Below are 22,894 nucleotides of genomic sequence, written 5' to 3'. Positions count from 1 at the left end.
GCTCATTTTACAGATGAGGAAACTAAGGCAAACAGAGTTAAGTGACTTGCCCAGGGTCACACAGCTAGTAAGTGTCTGAGGCCTCATTTGAGCTTAGGAAGAGGAGTCCTTCTGACTCCAAGCCCAATATTCTATCCACTATGCAACCTCAATGCCATTGGGGAAAAAAAAACAATTTAAGATGGATAAAGCTGTTGGAGGGAAGGAAACATCAAGAAAGGTCTAATAGAAGAAATAGCATCTGAATCGTGTTTTGATGAAAGCCAGAGACTCTGAGGAAAGAAAGGAGGAAGAATTGCCCTCCAGACATGTACAACAGTCTTTTCAGAGGCACAGAAGAGGAAAGGTCAAAATGGTGGCCATTTGATGGACACTCAGAAGTGTGTACCCTGTATTCACATTTTCAGTCAAGAGCTGAGCTAGAAATGGAAACCGGGGCCCCTTTCCCTCAGCCCTTGGACTGGTGGGCATGCCAGAGCACAGCTCTTAAATCGATATCCTGCAGGCTGACGAGCCTTTCTTGTGGGGATCTCACAAAGTCACACCTTCAGAACTGGGTGGGCCAAACCAAACTCAAACAATCCCTTCTAGAGTGCCCCCTGCAGTGGGTCATCCAGCCTTTGTGGGAAAACCTTCAGGTCTTGTTATCAGCCAGGACCCACCCAACTCAGCCCATCCCACTTGTGGGATGTCCTAGTTAGGAACAAGTTTTTCCCTGATATCCAACTGAAATCTGGCTTTTTGCAGCTTCTCCTCAGTGCTCCTAGAGCTCCCTTCTGGGCCTTAGGACTTAGCTGATACCTCTTCCTTATGATAGCCTTTCAAATACTTGAAGATATTGGCACATCCCTTCTAAGAAGCAACCTGCTACCCCCCCCCCCACACACACACACACACATACCCTTCCCCCGGGCCAGGATTTACTCAGCACAATCCAATGGTTCGGGCTCATGATCAGCCAACATTTAGCAAAATGAGGCTTGTTTCACAACATCATGGAAATGTACTTCAGCAAGGATCCTGCCTTGCTTCAGGCAGAAGTGGCTCTCCACATCTCTGATTTTTCCATGGTGGCTCTCCTGGTCAGAAAGATGTGCCAAGTCTTCCTATGCTGGGTCACCAACATATTTTATTCTGAGTCACCAGGAAACTTCATCAGTGACTCAAGTCTTAATTCCCCGGACAAATTAAGAAAGCACTTTAAGGAAAAACTAGCCTAGTTCTTGTGGAGTGGATGTTGCGCCTACCACGCCCTTACACACTCACATATGCAGACTCCGGGAAGTATCACAACTCAAAAAAGTCTTGAGTTCCTTTGAGTCATCCTATTTTCAAAGTACCACGAAACTAATCAGGCCCCAAACCCAGACAAGACCAATAGAAACATCTCTAGGATGGGTAGAGAAAACCAGCATGGCAGGATAGGACCATGAGAGGAGAGCAGAACTGAGTGTCAGAGCCTTGGGCTTAAGTCCAAGCCCACCACTGCCCAAGTCACCCGACATCTCACAGCCTCATCACGCTCAACTGGGGACTATAATACTGATTCTTCCAACATCATTGGCTGTTTTATTTTTAACTTTGGTTTTTTGTACCTGTGACTTCTTCATAGAAGGTAGTCCCAGTGAGGAATCTCCTCTCGATGCAGGTCAGCCCCGGCTCTACAGCCTGTAGCTTTAGAAAATCGCCGAGAGCACTGAAAGAGTAAGCAGCCACCCTATCCCAGTATTTGAACTCAAGTCTTCCTGATTCTAAGGCTGGCCACACCATGTTGCCTCTTGGCTTCATAGGGTTTAGATAAAAGCGTATCACAAATCACTGATATGAGTTTTTACTATTATTTTCTGGAGTGAGATCAATAATGACACCAAAAACAAAACCTCCCTCTAGCCACCCCCTGAACGTCAAGCCGAAAGTTCCGTCTGTTTTTATCAGTTCTTCCAGGCACAGGTGTCCTTGGAAAGCTGCCTGACCCTCTGCTGTCCCCTCCCTGTCTTTCAGGGCCTTCCTGCTCTCCTGCTCCTTCTACGTGTGCCTGTTGAGAGCATCTGCCAACATCGTGGAACTGAACGACATGTTCGGGGAGATCCAGTCCCCCAATTTCCCTGATTCCTATCCCAGTGACTCTGGAGTAACCTGGAACATCACAGTGCCAGAGGGATTTAGGATCAAGCTGTACTTCATGCACTTTGACCTGGAATCCTCCTACCTCTGTGAATATGACTACGTGAAGGTGAGATGCCACCCTGCCTGCCTGCCTATCACAGACCAAGACTTAACCAAAGTTGGGGGTGGGGTGAAGAAGCCTTCTTTCTTCTGTGACCTCCTCTGGCATTTCAGTTTCCCCATCCACCTCCATCCCCCTCCTCTCAAGGCCTTCATTTTACTCCCGTTTTTCTAAGGACCCCTTACCTAGGTCTGCTGCCCATAAGCAGTGACTGAACTAGGCATCTTTTCCCTCGTCCTCTAGAATATCCTGTTAGTCATGAGCAGGTGATACATTTATTCATATTCCCATGCTAATGACCAATATGACCTTCATCATAAAGTCAAGTCACAGATTTAGAGTATTTGGCACCCTGGGGAGAAACTTCCCAGCAACACCTACTGCCTTCTATTACCTTAACAAGGGTAGTCTTTTTATGCAGGCCACCTCTGGATGTGTGACAGAAAATTACTACAGAGAAGGGAGTTCCACGGCCTAAAACTTAAGTTTAGTCAGGTTGTTATTACCTGGACCAACAAGTGTTGATCATTTGATCATTATAAACAGAGAGAGAGAGAGACAGAGAGAGAAGAGAAGAGAGAGAAACAGAAAGCAACTGAGATAGAGATACACATTCAGAAAGACAGGGGAGAGAGAGACAGAGTGTGAGAGAGAGAAGAGAGAGAAACAAAGCAACAGAGATAGAGACAGACATTCAGAAAGAGAGAGAGAGACAAAATGTGAGAGACAGAGAGAGAAGAGAAGAGAGAGAAACAGAAAGCAACTGAGATAGAGATACACATTCAGAAAGACAGGGGAGAGAGAGACAGAGTGTGAGAGAGAGAAGAGAGAGAAACAGAAAGCAACAGAGATAGAGACAGACATTCAGAAAGAGAGAGAGAGAGAGACAAAATGTGAGAGACAGAGAGAGAAGAGAAGAGAGAGAAACAGAAAGCAACTGAGCTAGAGAGAGATAGACATTCAGAAAGAGAGAGAGAGAGCAAGAGAGAGAGAGAAAGAGACAGAGAGAGAGACAGAGTGTGAGAGACAGAGAGACAAGAGAGAGAAACAGAAAGCAACAGAGATAGAGACAGACATTCAGAAAGAGAGAGAGAGAGACAAAATGTGAGAGACAGAGAAGAGAAGAGAAGAGAGAGAAACAGAAAGCAACTGAGCTAGAGAGAGATAGACATTCAGAAAGAGAGAGAGAGAGAGCAAGAGAGAGAGAGACAAAGGAAAGAAAAAGGAAAGAGAGGAGAGAGTCCCTCTATCCATATAAAGCCCTCTACACATTTCATGTTCTTCAAGATTCCCAATATTCAATCATTCATTTCTTCATGTATTGAGCCCCTCTTATGACCAAAGTACTGTGCTAGGACACAGAAGTAGATAAGATGTGAGTGGAGCCTTCAAGGACTCAAGGAATACAATAAAGCAAACAAAACACTACCTGTAATGTCTGGCAGATGAATACTGAGTCTAGTGGGGGTTTTGAAAAGGGACAAATCAGGGGAGGCTTTATGAAGGAGGTGGCATTCAATCTGGACCTCAAATACCAGGGGAAAGATGCCAGTCAGTTGCTAGGTGTTGTGGCACATTGAATAGCAAGGCAGCCTTCACCTTGGTTGGAACCCAATAAATTATTTAGTCATAAATACTGTGTTTGGAACTTGGGCAATATTTTCCCATATAAACAATGGCAGTTACCCTGCCAGTTTAGCTCACAAAAGCATTTAAGGCCATAATGTATAGCTGGACTTTTCACTAATGTCCTTTTTTGATTGTGGTAGTACGGAAATGGGAATAGATAAAGACCATACCCATTGAGACCAAGGTCTGGCAGGTCCTATCAAGGTGTAAAGGGGAAAGGAAATAAGCATTTATTAAGCACCTACTATGTGCCAGGCACTGTTCTAAGTGCTTCACAAATATTATCTCAGATCCTCATAACAACCCTGTGAGGAAAGCACTGGTATGAACCTCATTTTACAGACTACGAAACTGGTGCAAACAGACATTAAATGACTTGTCAAGTCACACAGCCAGAATGTGTCTGAGGCTGGATTTGAACTCACCTCTTCTAAACTCCAGGCCCAGTGCTCTATCTACTGAACCACCTAAATGCCCAGCTAAAAAGACTTAAAAGGACGGCCCAAAGGTTTCTGTTGCCTAAGGACAGGGCAACTGAAGTGTCTTGGCACCCATCCATCTCCTCTTCTGTCCCCCTCTCCCACCTACCCTGCTCAGCAATGTAATCCATGCTCCCTTCAAACCTCCCTTGCAAAACTCCCATTTGCTCAGTTGGTGGGTCTCTCATCAAGAATCAGAGGGAAAGCAAACAGACCAAAATATTTACACAATAAATGGATAACTAACTGTGTATTTACCCTCCCAGGGGTACCAGGGGTATTTGCCTTTTTGAAAGATAATATTGCTTAAACCAAATGAATTGGAGGAGAGAGAGAAAAAGAGAGAGAGAGACAGAGAGAGACAGAGCTAGAGACAGAGACAGAGAGAAAGAATTTGAATTTTTTAGGTAGAAAATCCACTACCTTCCTGCCACAGAGTCAACCCTCAAACCCACTCCCAAGACATTCTAGGTTGTTTTGACTTTTTTAGTCTCTTTCTGTCTGAATCTTTGGACTTTTTAAGGATGAGGGGCTGACTAGAGGATCTCTCCCAACTCTATTTCATTCAACCAATGGCAAAAGATAGAGCCAGAGGTCCTACAGGGTGTGTGGATCTTTCTAGGTTCTGGACCACCTGACTAAAACACAAACCTACTTTCAGTGAGCTTATGATGGAATCCCAGCACTTTGTTGGCAGAAAGGTGCCAGTGTATTTCCCAGCTCCTATTTCTGGGTGAGAATGAAGACCAACCCAACCATGAGGGCTTGTAGGAAAATACTGATGATTAACCAGTGAGTTTTCCAGTGAGGGCCAGGCAAACAAAATTCTGGGAAGCAAGTTGTGCTCACTCCAATGGACTTTGAACCAGATTATTGAATCCCAAGCTGAGGGGAAAACTACAAACATGATGAATTTCATTCCTTTGAATTCAGACACAATTAGGTTGCAAAAACCTCAACCACACAGATCCATCCCTATTGTATTATTTAAGTTTTCTTCAAAGGAAACCTTGTTTTGATTTGGTATCATCTGCTTTTAGGCTCCCCAACATCATGAAGGAAGGCATCAAGAGACAAAGGAAAAGAGGAATGGGAGAGGGAGAGAGAGAGAGAGAGAGAGAGAGAGAGAGAGAGAGAGAGAGAGAGAATTTATTAAGCATTTACTCTGCTTCTGGCACTGTGCTAAATCCTGGAAATACAAACAGAAGCACCCAAGTATAAGCCTTTACTTTTATTCCTATGAAATTGCATCTTATTAGATTGAACTTACTAGATCAAAGAGGTAAATTTAAACTTAAGGTCAGGAACACCTTCCTAACAATTAGACCAATCCAAAAGTGAGTGGGCCACCTCAGGAGGACAGGCAGAGATTGGTGACCACTTGACAAGTCTTTAATGCTAGAGAATTATGCATCACTGTGATTTGTTCCCCCCTCCCAACCCCCATCCAATAGCCTTTGGGATTGATGTACTACTTCCTTCCTCCTCCTGATGTTATCGTGTATTTAGCCTGTTTTATACATTGAATCTCCCCAGTGGAATTAGAGGCAGGGAATGTTTACCTTTTGATTTTGTGTTCCTAGCCTTAGCACGAGACCTGAGGTTTATCACCAAGTTTTAAGACAAATTTCTGGGATTTGGGCTATGCTTATTCTGATGGGCTTTGAACTGGACGATTAAATCCCTTGTCTCATCCCCATCCCATCGAATTCAGTAAACACTATGTGAAAAGGACCTCATTTAAGAGAAGAGATATTTAGTCTGTTTCTAAAGCTTTCTTAAAAGGATGCCTTCTCATCATCATGTTGTATAACTCCAACATGATGAGTGAGCCTGAAGTCCAGAGGATTGTCAATTACTCTCTCGTGGTTGACAGTTTCTTCCTTGTTAACTCTACCAAGCTTGTGACCATATGTAAACCTTCATATGTAACGGAGTTCCCCCAGTAAGAGGTCTTCAAGCAAAGGCTGGGTGGCCATTTGAAGGTACTATACAGGGGATTTGGTGGGGAGAGTATTCAGGTACAGACCATATGCCCTTTGAGATTTCTTCCTACTTGGAAACTCTGATACGGTACTGTTCAGTGTAAGGCATTATGAAAAAAAATTGTCTGCCCGGTGCTAACAAACCATTCGTTCTCCATAATGTATCAAGCACCTACTGGTAGACTGATTGGACTGGACTGGTATTTGTAGGACTGGTGCAGATTGGAACAAAATAGATTCATTTTTGAATCGTGTCCCCATCACCTAGCAGGGTGTTTGGCACATAGTAGGGAATTGATAAGTGCTTATTTATTGATTGATTGATGATGAATGGATTGGATTGGATGACATGGAAAACAACTTCATCTTTCCATAATAGATCCCTTTCTGTAGGGGTTAAACATTGGACTTGGGTTAAGAAGATCTGGGTTTTAGTCCTGGCTAATAAGAAGCTCAGTTTTTCCACTTATCAACTAGGTGGCCATTGGCAAGTCTTTGAACCACTCTGACCCTCAGTGTCCTCATCTGTAAAGCAAAGAAATCAGTGGTTAGACTGAGGAGCAGTTTTCTATAGTGGCCAGCAAGCAAGCCTTGGAATCGGGAAGACCTGGTTTCCAACTTGACCAACAGATACTAGCTGTGTAACCCTGGACAAATAGAGGCAACTCTCTAAGATTATAAGGAGCTGAACAAGTTCTGGTCTATGGGGGTGAAGGGAGTTTCCTCACTGAGAGCTCCCTACACCAATGAAATCACAGGTCTGAATCAAAAATAGATCTAGAGATTTGCAGTATACAAGTTCAGGTTATTGTGAGAAAAGCATCCTAGATTTAGAAGTGGAAGGGAGCTCAGAAACCATTGGACCCAACCCTCTCATTTTACACATATAGAAACTGAGTCACAAAGAGGTTGAATAATTTTCCCACGGTTGCACAACTAGCAAAGTCTGTCATGGGATTTGAACCCAGGTTTTCTAGCTCCAACTCCAGCTATCCATTATTCTGTGCTGCTTTCTTGAAACAATTTTGTCTTCATGCTAATGGTGGAAAATTCCTACAGACAAACCTCTTCTTTTTTCTCCCTTCCTCAAGCCAAATATATAAAGAGCTTCACCCACCCAATGTTCTATGGACTTTGTAAATGGTAAAGCCCATAGTGAATATTCCTGGTGTCACTGTCAGAGAGAGAACACTCAGCTTAACTGTGTGGCCATTCCGACATTCTCAGATTAAGCAGAACCATCCACCCAGCTCCCTCCCCTCTCCCTGATCCCCCACCATGCTCGCAGCAGTAACTGAATCTGCCTTTGTCCATTCTCTCCAGTCACTTGTAAATGTCCTCAAGGGCAAGCTGAGGATCTTCAGCCTTCCTTGTTCTCTCCCATGGTGGGGAGCAGAGAGCTCAGCACAGCAGGCAATGCTAAGTGGAGAATGTGAATGAGCAGAGTTCGTCTGAACTTTTCCCATCTGTTCCTTTCATGTGAAATTGTCTTCTCTGGTGAGAACTGCTGTCTCATCAACTGGAAGTCAGCCTTCTCCACAGGACACTTCAACCACCCCAGGTCCTGGCCCAGGCTGAGTGCAAATGTGACCCCAGTCAGGGGTTCTGGTAACCCCTCTCCATCACCAAAAGCTACTGGAAGCAGAGAACAGGTGTGGAAATTTCAAACAGTGTGGGAAAAAAAATAGATTGGCCTTTGAACAGAACACCATCCCACTCTTACTCAATTAATGTGGAGGTAAACACTTGGAGTAAAAAAAGACAATGGAAGGAAGGATGGCAGAGGCTCTCCTTTCTGCCCTGATACATTGGGTGGGTGAAGCTCTTTCTGCATTTGGTTTGAATAAAGGCAAAGAGGGAAGATGTTTGTCTGTCTGTAGGAACTGTCAGCTGTCAGCACGACAACAAAATTTTTCCAAAAAGCAGAAACTATTTTCTAGGGCTGGGCTCCTACACAAGTTCAATGCAGTATCTAGGTCAAGGTCCCAGTCTGTAAGTGATGGATAACCTGTAGGGCCTGGGGAAGGGAGCACTGACGAGGGAAAGTAATATTAATGACTGACAGACAAAACCACAGTCCTGGACCTGCTTTAAGATTTGCCAAAGGCTTTACACATACTCTTTCCCTTGAGTCTCACAACTACCATGAGAGATGAGTAAACTAAGGCAAAGAAAGGTTAAGTGACTTCTCCCCATTTACACAGCTAGCAAGTTTCTGGGTCTTCATGCCTCCAAGGTCAGTCCTCTATCCCCTTCTTATCTATCAAATTCAAACACTAGATTGCTACAGACCTTGGTTCCCAAGGACAGTTGGCCACATCTATTGACCAGTTCTAGCCATGAGTTGATCCAGTAGCCAACACAGGACCTAGGAGCTAGACCAGAGGGAAAGATGAGGTGGGGCACATAGAGCTGGGGTCTAAAAACCAGTGGAATTCTGGCATTTCCATTTGTGTCTGTCACTCACCCTACCAGATGGTGTGTGGTGATAACAGGGTATGTGGTGGGCACTCCTTGGAGGGCATGAGCTGAATTAAATAACCACAGAGATCCCTTCCAACTCTGTCCTGTGTCTTGAACCTCAGGTCTGCCCTTTGCTAGCTATGTGACTTGGGAATCACTTCACTTCATTGGACCTCAGTTTCCTCTTCTGTAAAATGGGGGTTATGGTATCTATATTTACAGAGATATTCAGCAATCCTCCTATTACAATGTAAGGTCCTTGACAACAGGGACTATCTTATTCTTCTACTTATATCCCCAGTACTTAGCTCATAAAGCAGTGTTTAATGAATGCTTTTTCATTCATTCATTCACTCAAATAAGGTGAGATATATGTGTGTGTATACATATGTGTATATATACATATATATGTTTGTTCTCCATAAAGTGCTATACAATTATGATGTGACGTTATGATGTGAGACTGCTAAATATTAATCTGCTTCCTTCTACCATCCTTCAAGGCTCAGCTCATCTGGCACTGCTGCCCAGTCCTCCTCAGCTCCCCAGCTCCCACCCCAACCACCTAAAGTGTTTTCCCCATCCTCAGATTTTCCCTGAGCATATTTTCTCTACCTCTCTCGCACTCCCCTCCCTACCTTGCATCATACTTTTCAGTGAACACACAGACCATGAGCTCCTCCAGGCAAGGGACTATCATTATTACCATGAGAGGCAGTGTGGTTCAGTAAGTAGCATAGAATTGTAGACCTGGAGTCAGGCAGACTTGGGTTCAAATCCCAGCTCTGCCACATAGCACTGTGTGACCCTGGGCATGTCACACCCTCTCTGGGCTTCGGTTTTCTCCTCTGTAAAATGGGGCAGTTGGACTCTTGTGAAGTGCCTTCCAGTTTGACATCTATGAGCCATTGATTTTTGTATCCCTGGGCCCAGCAAAGCGTCCTGCACATAGCAGTCAAGTAACAAAACTCCGTTGGCTGAACTTGTTAGAGCACAGACTGGGCTGTGTTGTTGTGGTTGTTGGGTTGGGTTTTGTTTCCAGTTATCCCTTTCATCGGATCTCCCCCCCCCACCCCCACCTTAGCCCAATGCTGGCACTTGGAAGTTTAGGGTTAGAGTCAGCTTAAAAACTGTTTGTTGACTTGACTTGACTTGGATTGAATTAGCTTGGGAGAGCAAGGACTTAGCATAATTTATGCCTAACTGTGAGTTTCTTTCTGGTGGTGTTTTTATTTGTCTGTTTCTTCCTGGAATTAATTCAAGTTGTGCTACCACATGAAAGAGGGATTAGCTGGGTCCCAGAAGTAGGACTAGGAGGAGTGTATGAAAGTGGTAGAGAAGCAAACCTGGCATGGAAGAAGGCAGGAAAACCTCCCTGACAATGAGGTCTGCCCCAGAGTGTAACAGGAGCCGGGGAGCCAGTGGACAAGCCACCCTTGGGAGTCTCCAAGTGAAGGCTGGACTCATCACGAATGATACAGAGGGAATTAGTGTCTGGGCGCGAGTCGGAGCCATGGCTCCCTTCCAGCACCAAGATTCAGGAAGGCTGGGACTCTCCAGCTGTTTTCAAACCAAGAAACTCTCACCAATTATCACGCTGCTCAGATCTCAAAATGTGTGGGAACGACAAAAATGCTGAGGATGAGAGCGCTTTAAGCCCACCAGCCTCGTAGCAAAGCCGATAAAAGCATTGCTGTCATCAGCTGCATCTTGTAGCAGGAAAAGACTTGGTGAAAGGGCCTTGGGCAGAGGGAGACGTTGGGGGATGGCCCTCCTGCCCTCACGCTGGGGGCTGGATATGTCAAGCATATGATGGACCAATGATGGAACCATGTCCTCTTCTCCCCAAATACTTTTTTTAAAAAATTTTTATTAATTTATTTTTAGTTTTCAACAATCGCTTCCATAAGCTTTTGAATTTTAAATTTTTCTCCCCCTCCCTCCCCAAGACCTCATGCAATCTGATATAGGCTCTACATATATATTCCTATTAAACTTATTTCCAGCCCCCCCCCCGAATACTTTTAAGAAAGTAGGAGAGAGGACACAGGGGCTGCTCTTGGAAGGAAAAGAAAGATTTTCACAGCCAGAGAGGAAGAAGGAGTTCATTCCAGACATGAGAGAGAGCCTGGACAAAAGCATGGAAGTAGGAGATTGGTAAGTCCAGTTTAGGTAATGGTCCGGTCGTCCATGATGGCTGGACCGAAGAGTGTATGAAGGAGAGTCTTGTGAAATTAGGCCCAGGGGGTAGCTGAGGACCAGTGTATACAAGGTCATAAACGCCAGGTGGAGGAGTTTTCGTGGTATCTGATGAAGTCCACTCATCAAATAATTTTTAAGCACAATGTGGTTCTAGGCTCTAAAAATGCAAAACTAGAAGATGACACATTCCTCCCCTCAAGGAGCTTACATGGGATCCTAGATTTATAGTGAGAACTCCAACCCCCTATTTCACAGATGAGGAAACTGAGGCACAGAGAAATTCAGTGACTCCAAGGGTTACATAGGAAGCTTCTGAGGCAGGTCTTCCTGACTACAAGCCCGGCGTCCCGCCCACTAGACCACATGAGGTGGCATCTCACATGTGCCCAGATGTGAATGAAGAAGCAATTACCACATACTTACTATGTGCCAGACATGTGCTAAGCCCTTGGGGGTACAAATACATGAAAAAGGAAGATAGTCTCTGCCTTCAAAGAGTTCATATTCTAAAAGTGGAACGTAAGAACCACAGAAGGAAGAGAGAGATGAGGGCAAAAAGAAAGTCAAAGCAAAAGTGCTATGGACATGAAGAAGCCAGGCAGGGTTTTTGAATAAAGGATCAGAGTTGGCCTAGATGGTCAACATGACATCATCCATGTTTGTAACTGGGGGGAGAGGGGAGGGGCGGGTTGCATTGGGTCAAATTAAAAGGTTGTTCCAATAGCCCAGGCATGAGGTGATGAGTGTCAGACAGGTGCCAGAGAGGTTGGGTAGGGGTCTTGGGGAGCCCTAAATGCCCGTTTCAGTCCTGTGCTTTTCCTGGCCATTGACCACAAGCCAGCTATGGCAAGAGAGTTCTGGGACTGGGGAGTCAAGCCCAGCTCTGCCTGACTAATGCACTGCTCTGGTCCTTGGCTCTCTGATCCAAAACCCCAAATCCCTTTGGAATCCAAGATGGACACTGGAAAAAAGAGCCCATTTGTTTATTCCTCAGTGTTCACACAGTTCCCTTCCACAGTGTCCTATTGGCATCAGGGCTGACTTCTACTTCAGTGGTTTCAACAGCTGGGAGTATTAAACAAACCCTGGTGCTGTTGTGGGTAGCCATTGACCAGGCTGGCAGGGGCAGCAGGGATCCCCCCTCCTATCTCCTGTGGACACGTGTGCTCCACAGGACATCCCACTTGGCCAGAGCGATGACACAGTTGAGGGTGGTGTGCTCCTTCAATCGCCTAGTCAAGTCCAGCCACACAGATGGACCATGTGCTGAGACATTTGACCACTGAGCTGCACAGTCCATGGACATTCCTCCATGTCATCACCCGCTAAGATTAGTGATTTGGGGAGGATGTGGCATGGCTGCCGTCACTGTCATTGCCAAATATCCTAACCAAGAGCAGACTTTCAGAGTCACAGAACCTCAAGGTTGGTGACGAGCTTGGGGACCATCGAGGTCAAGCCCTACCTGAGGAACAAGTAGGGGTTGGTCATCCAGCCTCTACTTGAAGACCACCAGTGATGGGGAGCCCATTCCACTCGACATCTCTAACAATCTCTACCTGTTAGAAAATGCTTCCTCACATCCAGTCTAAATCTTTCTCTTTGGAATTGAGAACTATAGATTTAGAGCTAGGGTGAGGGAACAGAGGCCCAGAGAGGTGCACGGCTTTGTCTGGAGTCATGAAGCTCATGAGTGCTCAATATGGGACTCAAACCCAAGTCTTCTTGGTTCCCAATCCAGTGCTCCCTCCACAAGGCCATGCTCCTCCTCATTCTGGCCCCTAAGACCAGGCAGAATCAGTCTGATCCTCCTGTTAAGTGGGATCCCCTCAATTACTTCCCCCCAATGATTCCATGAGGCATCCACAATCCACAATGTTGTCGATGGATTTTTTCTTCTGAAGTCTCCTTCGAACATGGGATTATACACTTACACCCCACTTCCCTAGGCTAGATCTGAGCTCCCAAGTCAGTCATTATTTAGAATGATGCATTCTTCAGGAAGCGTTGCATAGAGGATAGATGAACATCCACGTAGCTGCGAAGACCACAGTTCAAATCCCAGGTCTTGACACATACTAACTGTGTGTTCCTGGGCAAGTCACTTTACCATCAGGGCTCCAGGCAGTTGCCTGTCTAAGAGATGGTACCAACCTGCACTGGGAGAAGGAATTTCCTCACCTGGGAGTTACCTCTATTAATAAAACCACCCTCTCCTTACCCCTTTATTATCCCCTATTGGCAATTCCCACTTTAGCAAAGAAGAGAATGGACTCCTAGGAGCCAAACTCCAGCAGCATTTTGTCAAATAAAGTTGGGAAGATATACTAACTGCTGCTCCCACCCAACTCCCTTCTAGGCAGCTTTGAACGTTACCAAGTTTCCTCTCACAGAGTCATTGCTTCCCTGGGCTCCAGGGGGACTTCAGTTCCAACTCTGACTCCTCCCCCTCCTGGGCAGGCTCCTCTGGGGACCCTGGGGCCCATGGACCCCAGAAGAGAAGCTCCTAGCCCGCCTTCCATTTATCAGAGCCAGGGCGATGATGGCTCCGATGACAGAGAGCACCAAGAGTTTGAAAAAGCACAGGACCCCAGCCCCAGCCCAAGCGGGATGTTCCTGCTTTGTTCAAGTGCCTTCTGTGGTCTGTGTCCTGATTTCCTTCAGATCCCAGCTCCCTGAGCCCAGGCACATCTGCAGGCCAGGAGTGGCCTCCTCCGGGACAGCCCAGAGCTGCGCTTCGGGCCCTGCAAGGCTCAGCAGGGCCTCTTTACTGGAAGATTCTCCAGGAAGAGGGCATGTGCTAACGCAGCCAGATAAGCACTGCCCCCACCACACCTCTCACCTAGGTGAAAGGAGAAAAGAGCAAAGGGGGCTGCCAGGCTTCCTTTGCCCCTCCCAGTCAGATGCCTAACACTCCACTCTTCTCCTGGCCTTGCAGGAAGTCCCCTGGGACATTCTCAGACACTTCCCCTCCCTTCTCCAAGCTTCTGTCTGCCGCCAAGAGTTTGTCCATACCCTGGTCCCCAAGCCACCCTCGTTGGCTTTTTCTAGCACTGTTCTCCCTCACACATCTTACACTCACCCGGGAGAGTCAATAGACCTCTACCACTCCTTTGCTTTCCTATCTCAGAACACATTCTTACTGCTCCCTTGACCTTTGAATGCCAGCCCAGGCACTCAACAGATCGACTTCAGTTTAGACTCATTTAATTGGGTAGTAGGGAACCGTCAAAAGTTTTAAGGCAAAGGTGAAAACATGGTTAAAGTTATCCTCAGCTTCTGGCTCTTTCTAGCTCATTTATTTGTTGAAAGGCAACATGACATAGATGAGAGAGAAAAAGAGAGAGACAGACAGAAACAGAGAGCTATGCATAGGTAGATGGATAGATGGATGGATGAATAGATGGATGGATGGAAAGATAGAGAAACAGAGAGAGAAATAATAGAGATATAAATTATATATATACATATACACATACACATACATATATATATATAATATATATATACATACACACACACACACACACACACACACACACACACATATATATATATATATATATATACATAGAGTAGACAGAGGCAGAGCTTACAAAGTGCTCCAAGTTCTGTGCTAAGACTGAGGATTCCAATGCCAGCAAGCAGACTGAGTTCATACATTCCAATGGAGGATGTGTCCATGTGAGGGGAGCTGGAAGGGAAGGCACGTCCGGAAGAAGGAGCGGGCCGGGAGGCAGCATGAGCCCAGGCAAACCACGGCCAAAGTCCAGCTGCAGCAGCCTCGGAGCCAGAGCCTCCACGGGTAGTGAGAAGCTGGGGAGAGGAGGAGGCCAGCCTGAGGCCGGCCTCAGAAGACCCATCTTTGACTCTCAGCCCCAGTACCTGCTAACTCTGTGACTCTAGGCAAGTCATTTCACCAGCTTCTGCTTCATTTTCTCCATCTCCGAGACAGGAGCAATGGTTCCATGGATCTGAGCCCCAGCGCACTGAGATATGAATATGATTCTCTCACCAGGTTATTTCCTGGAAAGAATTCGGTAATCCTGAAAGCTCTGTGAACAGGGGAGATTCCAGGTTTTTTTCTTTGTTGTTATTGCTTTGTCTGTCCTATCCTTCAATTCGTATATCGCTTTCCTATCTGACTTCACGGACAATAAGAAAGTAGCACCGGTCAGCTACTGCTCTCATTCCCATTTTACAGGTGAGGAAACTGAGATCCAAAGAGGCTAAGGGACTTGAGAGGTAGCCAATGCAGAGAGGACTGAAGTCCCTGACCCACTTGCTCCTCACTAGCTGTGTGACCCTGGTCAAGTCACTTAATGCCTCTGAGCCTCAGTTTCCTCTTCTGCAAAATAACACCTGCACTGCCTAGCTCACAGGGTCCTCATGAAGGCTGTGCTATTTGAACATGAGCTGCTCTTGTCTGCCCAAGGTCATCCTACAGTTAGTTCAAAGCTGAGACTATTATCTGGGACTTCAGACTTTCCATAAAGCCACCCTAAACCAGCTTGTAACCCACAAACGACTTTGCCTCTCTCACGTCTCCCTCCCCAAGAAGAGGCTCTGCAGAGACACACACTTAGGCTGTGCTCAACTTAAGCTGAGAGTTTACTAAAGACCAGGTGCAACCTCTTGGCTGCCTCTGAGCTCGATGAGCCCCTGGGCAGCAGCCGTGGGGGCAGCAGGAGTGATGATAGGATCCTTATGGGCCAGAGGCACAGGGGCAGGAGTGATGATAGGACCCTTATAGGGCCAGAGGTACAGGGGCAGTAGTGATGAACTAGAGGAAAAGGGGAAAGAAAATGGTTTTGAAAAGCCTAAGATAAGTAACAGATTTTCCCAATAAATTAGATTTATGTCCTCAGGGGTTGAAGGAGGAGGTGAAACTGACAAAGCAGGAAAGTCAACACTAACTGTACTCCAACGCATGCACACACACACGTTATAGGAGCTCTATGTGTGCAGCAGGAAGAGGGTGAGGCTTTCTGTGTGAGTGTTCACAGGCACGCGTTCATATTGTATGCAGTGTTTGATTCTGAAGTCTTCATTTTTGTGTTCAAAGTGTAACCTGAAGGGTAACCATGGGATATCAAAGGGCTAGAAGGAAAGGTGGAGGGAAGATGGATCCAGGATTGGGACTCTCCTGGGCTCAGCCTGGACACTGGGATCACAGGCGCTGACCACTCCAGCACCCTGAGGGCAGGTACAATGTCTATGGAGTCTGTGTTTCCTCCACACTCGGCTTAACGCAGAGCAGGCATTCAAGGAGGACAACTGACTTGTGACCAGCTTGGTCATTTTTTATCAATAATGATCGTGGGTGAAATTTCTATAACCCTTTAAGATTTTTTAAAGTTTTTACATTTATTATCTCATTTGGTACTCACAACTCTGTGGGGTAGGTATTGAAGGTATTATTAGCCCTATTTTACAGATGAACTGACACTCAAGATAAATTACCTGCCCAGGGTCACACAGCAAATAAAATCCAGAAACAGGAATGACAACAAGGTCTCCCTCGCCGGAAGACCAGCAGACTTTCTAGTTCACCATACTGGTCTCTTGATTTCATTAAAGGGTTGGGGGATCCCCTGCATGCTTTGGTTCTGTAAATTTCACTGAGGGAGCTGAACATGAGACAAGATAGCCCCGGGAATAATGACAATTATCAGAAGAGTAGCTGATATTTGTTTAGCATTGATTTAGCTTAATTTAGTATTGTTTAGCATTGATTTAGCTTTATTTAGTATTATTTTGCATTGATTTAGTTTCTACAGTTTACAAAGTACTTTCCTCCCAACGAGACTGTGGACTGACTAATGTAGATGTCATCACAGCCCTCCCTTTGACAGTGGAGGAAACAGAGTTAGGATGACCTAAGTCCGCAGCCTGGCCTCAACCACAGAAATGTTCCTAATTTGCTGGGGGGAGGAGAAACCAGGTGCAAACTCTTCACCCCCCCCCCCAGCCTTGAGTTTCTGTATTTATAAAATGAAAAAGTTAGACTAGATGCTAAGGTCCCTTGCAACTCTAAGTACCCATGAATCTATGACTCAAATCAAAATTCAACATTTATTAAGCACCAATGGTGTGCCTACTGTGGTAAACAAGGGGATCACAAAGATTTTTTAAAAACGCACAGGAATTCACCTTCTGCTGCGGTGATACAACAGATACAACACCCAATCATACCATACAGCGATACACCAATGTAAAAGGACAAATTCAAATAATTACTTTTTTTTTTACTTATGCAAAAAACATGATAATTTTTACACTTTAAAAATCTTCAGATATTTCAATATGTCCTCTTTTTTTTCAATCATTTGTTTTACATGACTTGACAGCATGACACAGAAATACTTAATCACTTATCATGAAACCTTACTTTTATCATGTTGAATATTAAGTCCACTTTTCTAAGTCTGGTATGAATGATTTAATGGAATTGAAATGAAGTAAGTTCCCAAACAATTGAATCATGTTTCTCTCCATCTCTTAGACAAATTTCTTAACCTTCTATGATGTATGGCATGGTCATGCTACAGTATTTTCTCACTCTTTTGGAATTTCTATAATTCTAGAGAAATACTGCTTCTCAGAACAGCAATCCATTTATGGGATATGATTTCTAAACCCAGAGGAAGTAGAACATCCCCAAAACATTTTTGAGGAAACAGATGTTTTACAAGCTAATAAAGATGCCCTTTCAGTCTCATCTGGACTTCTTCTGACAACGGTTTATGTTTAGACTTGAATGAAAAAGTTAATTGCATCAGGAAGAATTATCTTTTTCAAATCTTCAGTATTCTAGTCTTTATGTTATATTTTAATCCATGACAAATATTTTTATTCATATCAATGCTATTTTTATATGGGTCTTACTATTGTTCCAACCTCAGGAAGCCTATGTCACGCTTTAAAGAAATGACAGCCCCTCCTGGTCCCTTTGAAGGTCTTTGCCTGTTTTCTGAGGATTTCTTTAGCTATTTTGGAGCCAAAGTTTATCAGTTCTTGATAGTGCTTTTCATTCCTGAGCATCTTTTCCTTTGCCCTTCAGTGCAATTGAATCTATTTCTATGTAAGTTTAACTGATCATTAAAATACTTGACTTCTCCACCCAACAGCCACTGCAATATCTTTACTAGTCACTGAAGTGTACTCTTTTAAGAAGTACGACTTCTGTGCATTTCCTTAAATTAATATTTATTCCTCAAAATCATAGAATTAAAAACACAACAAAAGAGCAATGAAAGATGTGAGTATGGTGCAAAAACTGGGACTCAAATGATAGAAAACTCAGAACTCAATTCCTTTTCATTTGATCAAGCTCAGACATTCTGAATCAGCCTTCTATGAAGAGAAACACATATGCATGACCATTGCTGTCACAATATGAAACCACATTAAATTATTATTTATCCCAAGTAATTCATAAATGATTACAAGAAGACAGCTAGGTGATGCAGTAGATAAAGATCTGGATGTAGAATCAGGATGACCTGAGTTCAGCTCCTGCTTTAAACGCTAGCTATATGACCTTGGGCAAGTCATTTAACCTCGTCTGCATCAGTTTCTTCACCTGTCAAATGAGGATTATAACAGCACCTACTTCCCAGCATTGTTGTAAGGTTCAAATGAGACAACGTTTGCAAAGCCCTTTGCAAATCTTAAAGCAAACTGATTGTTAAATTTTCAGTGTGAGCATGTACATCTCAGACACTCAACAAGGCTATAGATGAGGGCTTGATAGACTGTTTTGATGATGACCTGGACTTAAGGAAGTGATGATAAAATGTTAATAATGCAGATTAAGCTTTTGTGGGGATGTTCACCAGCCATCTCTTCAATGATCCATTTTAGGGTTTTCTCAAGAATCACAGTCAATCATAATCATTGCGAAGGATCTGCCTTCTCTGAGTCCAAGTTTGGTCTTTGTAATTTCATAACATTCACTTTTCATCTTTTTGAGTTTCTTTGTTCTTTCCACTTACATCGTTGCAGTCATTGAGTCTATTGTTTTCTTGGGTCTGCTTTTGTCGCCCTGCATTTGAGCATCTAGGTCTTCCCAGGCTTCTCGGCATTGATCGCATGTATCATTTCTTACAGCCTGGTCATTTTCCATGAGATTCATGGGTCATAATTTGGTTGGTCATTCCTCAGTCGAGGGGTATCTACTCTGTTCCCAATTCTTCACTGTCACAAAAAGTGCTGCTATAAATATTTTGGTGTGTTTGGGACCAACCTTTCTTGTTGTCAGTGACCTCAGAAATAGGATTGGGTCAAAGAGTATAGACATTGAGCCATTTTGCTTATATAACTCCAAATTGCTTCCCAAAATAGTTGTAGTAATTGACAGGTATGCCAACAATGCTTTAGTGTACCTGTCTTTGTACAACCCTTCCAACAGTGACTATTTCTTCCTTTTATCAGAAAACAAACCATTATTAACACAAGTCAGAGATGGAATCTTTTCTATGTAAAAAGAAAGAGCTGTTAAACAGTTTCCAGCACTGGTATCATATGGGAGAATGCACATTCTACTTAAGTGTGTCAAGCTTTTTTGGACAGCTGGTTGTTAAGTATTTGCCAGCACACAGCTGGTTTTGCGGTAAAATCTGAGGAAGGAGAGATTATAGGATCACAGATTAAAGGTTTGGAAGGGACCTCAGAGATGATCAAGTTCATCTCCATCATTTTACAAATTAGGAAACTGAGTCGATAGAGGTTGAGTGACTTGCTCAAGGTCATACTGGTAGAAGGTAACAGAGCTAAGATTCAAACCCAGAATCCCATGGTTCCAATTCAGCACTCTAGATCCTTTCTGGCAGTAACACTCAGTGGGTCTAAATTCCTAGCGAGGCCTCAGCTGTGGAGTTGGGCTTCAGAGCTAGAAATTACCAGTCATTTCTTGCCCCTCTCCCTCCCTTATTTTGCCCAGCTTCCCCCTCCCTGGTCATCTCTCCTCCCTCCAAAAGAGGAGTGACCCTGGAAACAAGCTCCATGCTCGCCCCCATCCTCCTACCCCACCCCTAGAAGCTCAGCATCCCCATCTTGATCTAATTTTCCTTGCCTACCAATTCCTGGGCTATTCCTCTCCCTACCCTGGCCAGGCGCCGGAGCCCTGTGCTGCCCACATCTCTCAACTGCCAGGGAGGGGATTTGCATGTGAATGCGACTTCCCTCTTTCGCTGAAAGAGGGGTGGGGAAAGGATCGAACAGCTTTCTCCCCTGTGTCCCACAATTCCAGCCCCGGCTATTCACCGTGGCAAAGGAGCTGGAAGGGGAAATCTCCCAGGACTCCTCCCCATTCTTCTTTCCCAGACGCCCCCCTCCCTTTCTCTCCAATCCCCTGCCTGGAATAAAGGGCCAAGCCTCTGCCCCCCACCTGCAGGATGTCCCTGTCTGTGGATTCCCAGGACTCAGGCCCTTTCTTCTCCCCTGTAGCGTTTACGCTCTGAGTCTATCCCTTTCTTGTCCCCCTCCCTCCCCACCCGGGGTGCCTCCTGGCAGCCACCACTTTCCCAGCCTCCCAGGGACCTGCCAGCAGCTGCTCTGTCCCACCCATTATTTCTGGCCTTTAGCCATGATACAGGAACAATACCCTCCTTGTGTCTAGCGCCTTCTTCACTTTGGTCCTGGTACTTATTACCAGACACAATCTCACACAGGCTGGGAGTATAGAGACATTAGTGCTGGTCCCAGCTTGGCCACTGACCCACTGAGGGGCTTTAACCTGCCTCCTTCTGGGCCCCACCCACTTTCCTCATCAGTAAAATGATGGTCTCTGAGGTTCCATCCAGTTAAAGGTGGATAATGCTATGACCATGTTGTGACCTTGGGCAAGTCACTTAACTTCTGCCTGCCTCAGTTTCCTCATCTGTAAAATAGAAATAATAATAATCAAAAACTTACTTCACAAGGTTCTTATGTAACGCGTACGAAATAATGCCCATCGAAGGGTTTTGTAAATTTTAAAATCAATATGATTTACAGAACTGCTGGTACCAGGGACAGTATGGTCAGCAAAGTGGGGCCATCTCCTGGCCTGTGGAGCTGTTCATGGCTACCACTGCCAGGTCTAAAACATGGTCAGAGGCAATGGGAAAGAAAGTAAGGGAGTAAGAGAAGGGCAGGGGAGAGGAAAAGCAAGAGAGATCAGGCCACTGGCCTGGGAGACAGGAAGCCTGGGGCAGTAAGGTCTCAGCCCTACCCCTGACTCTCTTCACTTGTGATCTTGCCAGCTGATGGTCATGACAGCAGACATTTCCATAGGATTGGGCAGCAGAATATCACAAAGGGTTATCTCAGGACCCTGAGTCATGAGTCACCTCCCCCCAGGGTAAAATTTGTCCTAAGATGAGAAGAACCTCACACTCTCATAAGAGCACTGGGAAAGGGAAATGGGCACTCATTGCTTACTTTTTCAGAAGGGGAACCTGAGGCACAGAGAGGTGAACTATCTCATCTCATTGCCACTATTTAGTAGGACTTGATCTTTTTTAAGTCCACAGTCCTCTTACCCACCCATGCATCCCCTTCCTTTTATTCAAGAGCTAAAGACAATGAGTGGGAAGAAAGATCAAAAATACTGAGAAGGAGGGAAATCCTGCTTCAGTCCTGAGATCATAGGATCCTATGAGCTGGAAAGGATCTCAGAGCAAGCCCAACTCTCTCTTCTTTCAGAGATGTGGAAACTGAGTCCCAAAGAGGTTGAGAGTTTGAATAACAGGACCATAGAGTCAGAGACTGAAAGTGGGGGGGGTATGATATAATCCAACCCTGCCCTGTATACCCCCTTAGGGAAAGGCCCCTTTGGGGTATGAGCAGTGGTGTGTTGGTAAATGTTTAACAAGTGGCTCTCCAAAAACAAAAATTAATTGACATTATTAACATTTTCTCCATTTCTTTCTTAAGTCTAGACAATACATACAACAATAAACTAAGCCTTGATTTGTAGCGTTTGCTAATTTCTGAGGTATAGGTGTTCACACTGATAATTTAACCATCCATTTGCCATTGGAGCTGTCTCCAGGATGTCCCTCAGTGTGGGGGTCCCCTTAGGCCTGGTGAGCTGCTAGCCCTCTCGATACCCAAGGACTGACCAAGGTTCATTGGACAGAGATCTGTCATCAGAGGCTGGTGCTGAGGGGTCTGGCTCCAGCCACTCATAAAGATGCTCCGCCCAGGCATGGTGGGGTTCTCATCTACGTCAATGGAAAGAATCTGGTGCCACGAGCACCAGGGGTCCTTGCAGAACTGTGGCCTGACATACATTGAGAAAACCTCAGCCCAAAGTAAATAACCCTAATAACTAGTAAAAATAATTATTCACATTTATAGAGCCTTTTTTATTTATAAGGCTCATAAAAGGGGGAGTAGAATTAAATGAATAAGGAGAATAAATTTACTCTGGAATTTGAGGCAATCTGTCAGTACTCCATGCTCAACTGAATGAATAAAAGAAAAAAGGAAGAAAGAAAAAATGAATAAATGAATGAATGAAACAAGCACTCATTAAGCCCTTACCTCATACTATGCACTGTGCTAACATTTACTCAGCTCCTACTATTCACAAGGAACTCTAGCTATAAGGACCCTCCAAAAAAACCCTTAAGGAATTCACATGTTCCTAAGGGATGCCCCCATCCACAGAGAAGAAAATGGAATGGAAAGCAGTTCCAAGCAGAGCAATCTGCCTTCTCTCCTAAGAGGCTGTCTTACTGTTTCTAACATAATTGTTGGTCAGCCTGGTATCAAAGCAAAGAGACCAAGAGAAAGAGAGAGAGGGAGAAAGAAACAGAGAGAATGAGAGAGGGGGGAGGAAAGGAAGGAGGGAGGTAGAAAAGAAGAAAGAAGGAAGGAAGGAAGGAAGGAAGGAAGGAAGGAAGGAAGGAAGGAAGGAA

General features: G+C 44.9%; 1 protein-coding gene across 5 annotated transcripts in view; it reads left to right on the top strand.

Moving 5' to 3' along the window:
- The window catches only part of LOC114053193 (mannan-binding lectin serine protease 1-like), a 97,704-nt gene that overhangs the window by 7,090 nt on the left and 67,720 nt on the right, over positions 1-22,894 (top strand). For all 5 annotated transcript variants that reach the window (XM_027876098.1, XM_027876097.1, XM_027876099.1 and 2 more), the window contains exon 2: positions 2,002-2,233. In XM_027876098.1, the coding sequence (XP_027731899.1) occupies positions 2,002-2,233 (232 nt within the window). The remainder of the gene's footprint in view (positions 1-2,001; positions 2,234-22,894) is intronic.

This window comes from Vombatus ursinus, unplaced genomic scaffold (assembly GCF_900497805.2).
Source record: "Vombatus ursinus unplaced genomic scaffold, bare-nosed wombat genome assembly UNPS02014810.1, whole genome shotgun sequence".
Lineage (NCBI taxonomy): Eukaryota > Metazoa > Chordata > Mammalia > Diprotodontia > Vombatidae > Vombatus > Vombatus ursinus.
The sequence above is the reverse complement of the archived record's forward strand: the minus strand, read 5'-3'. Positions and strand labels throughout refer to the sequence as shown.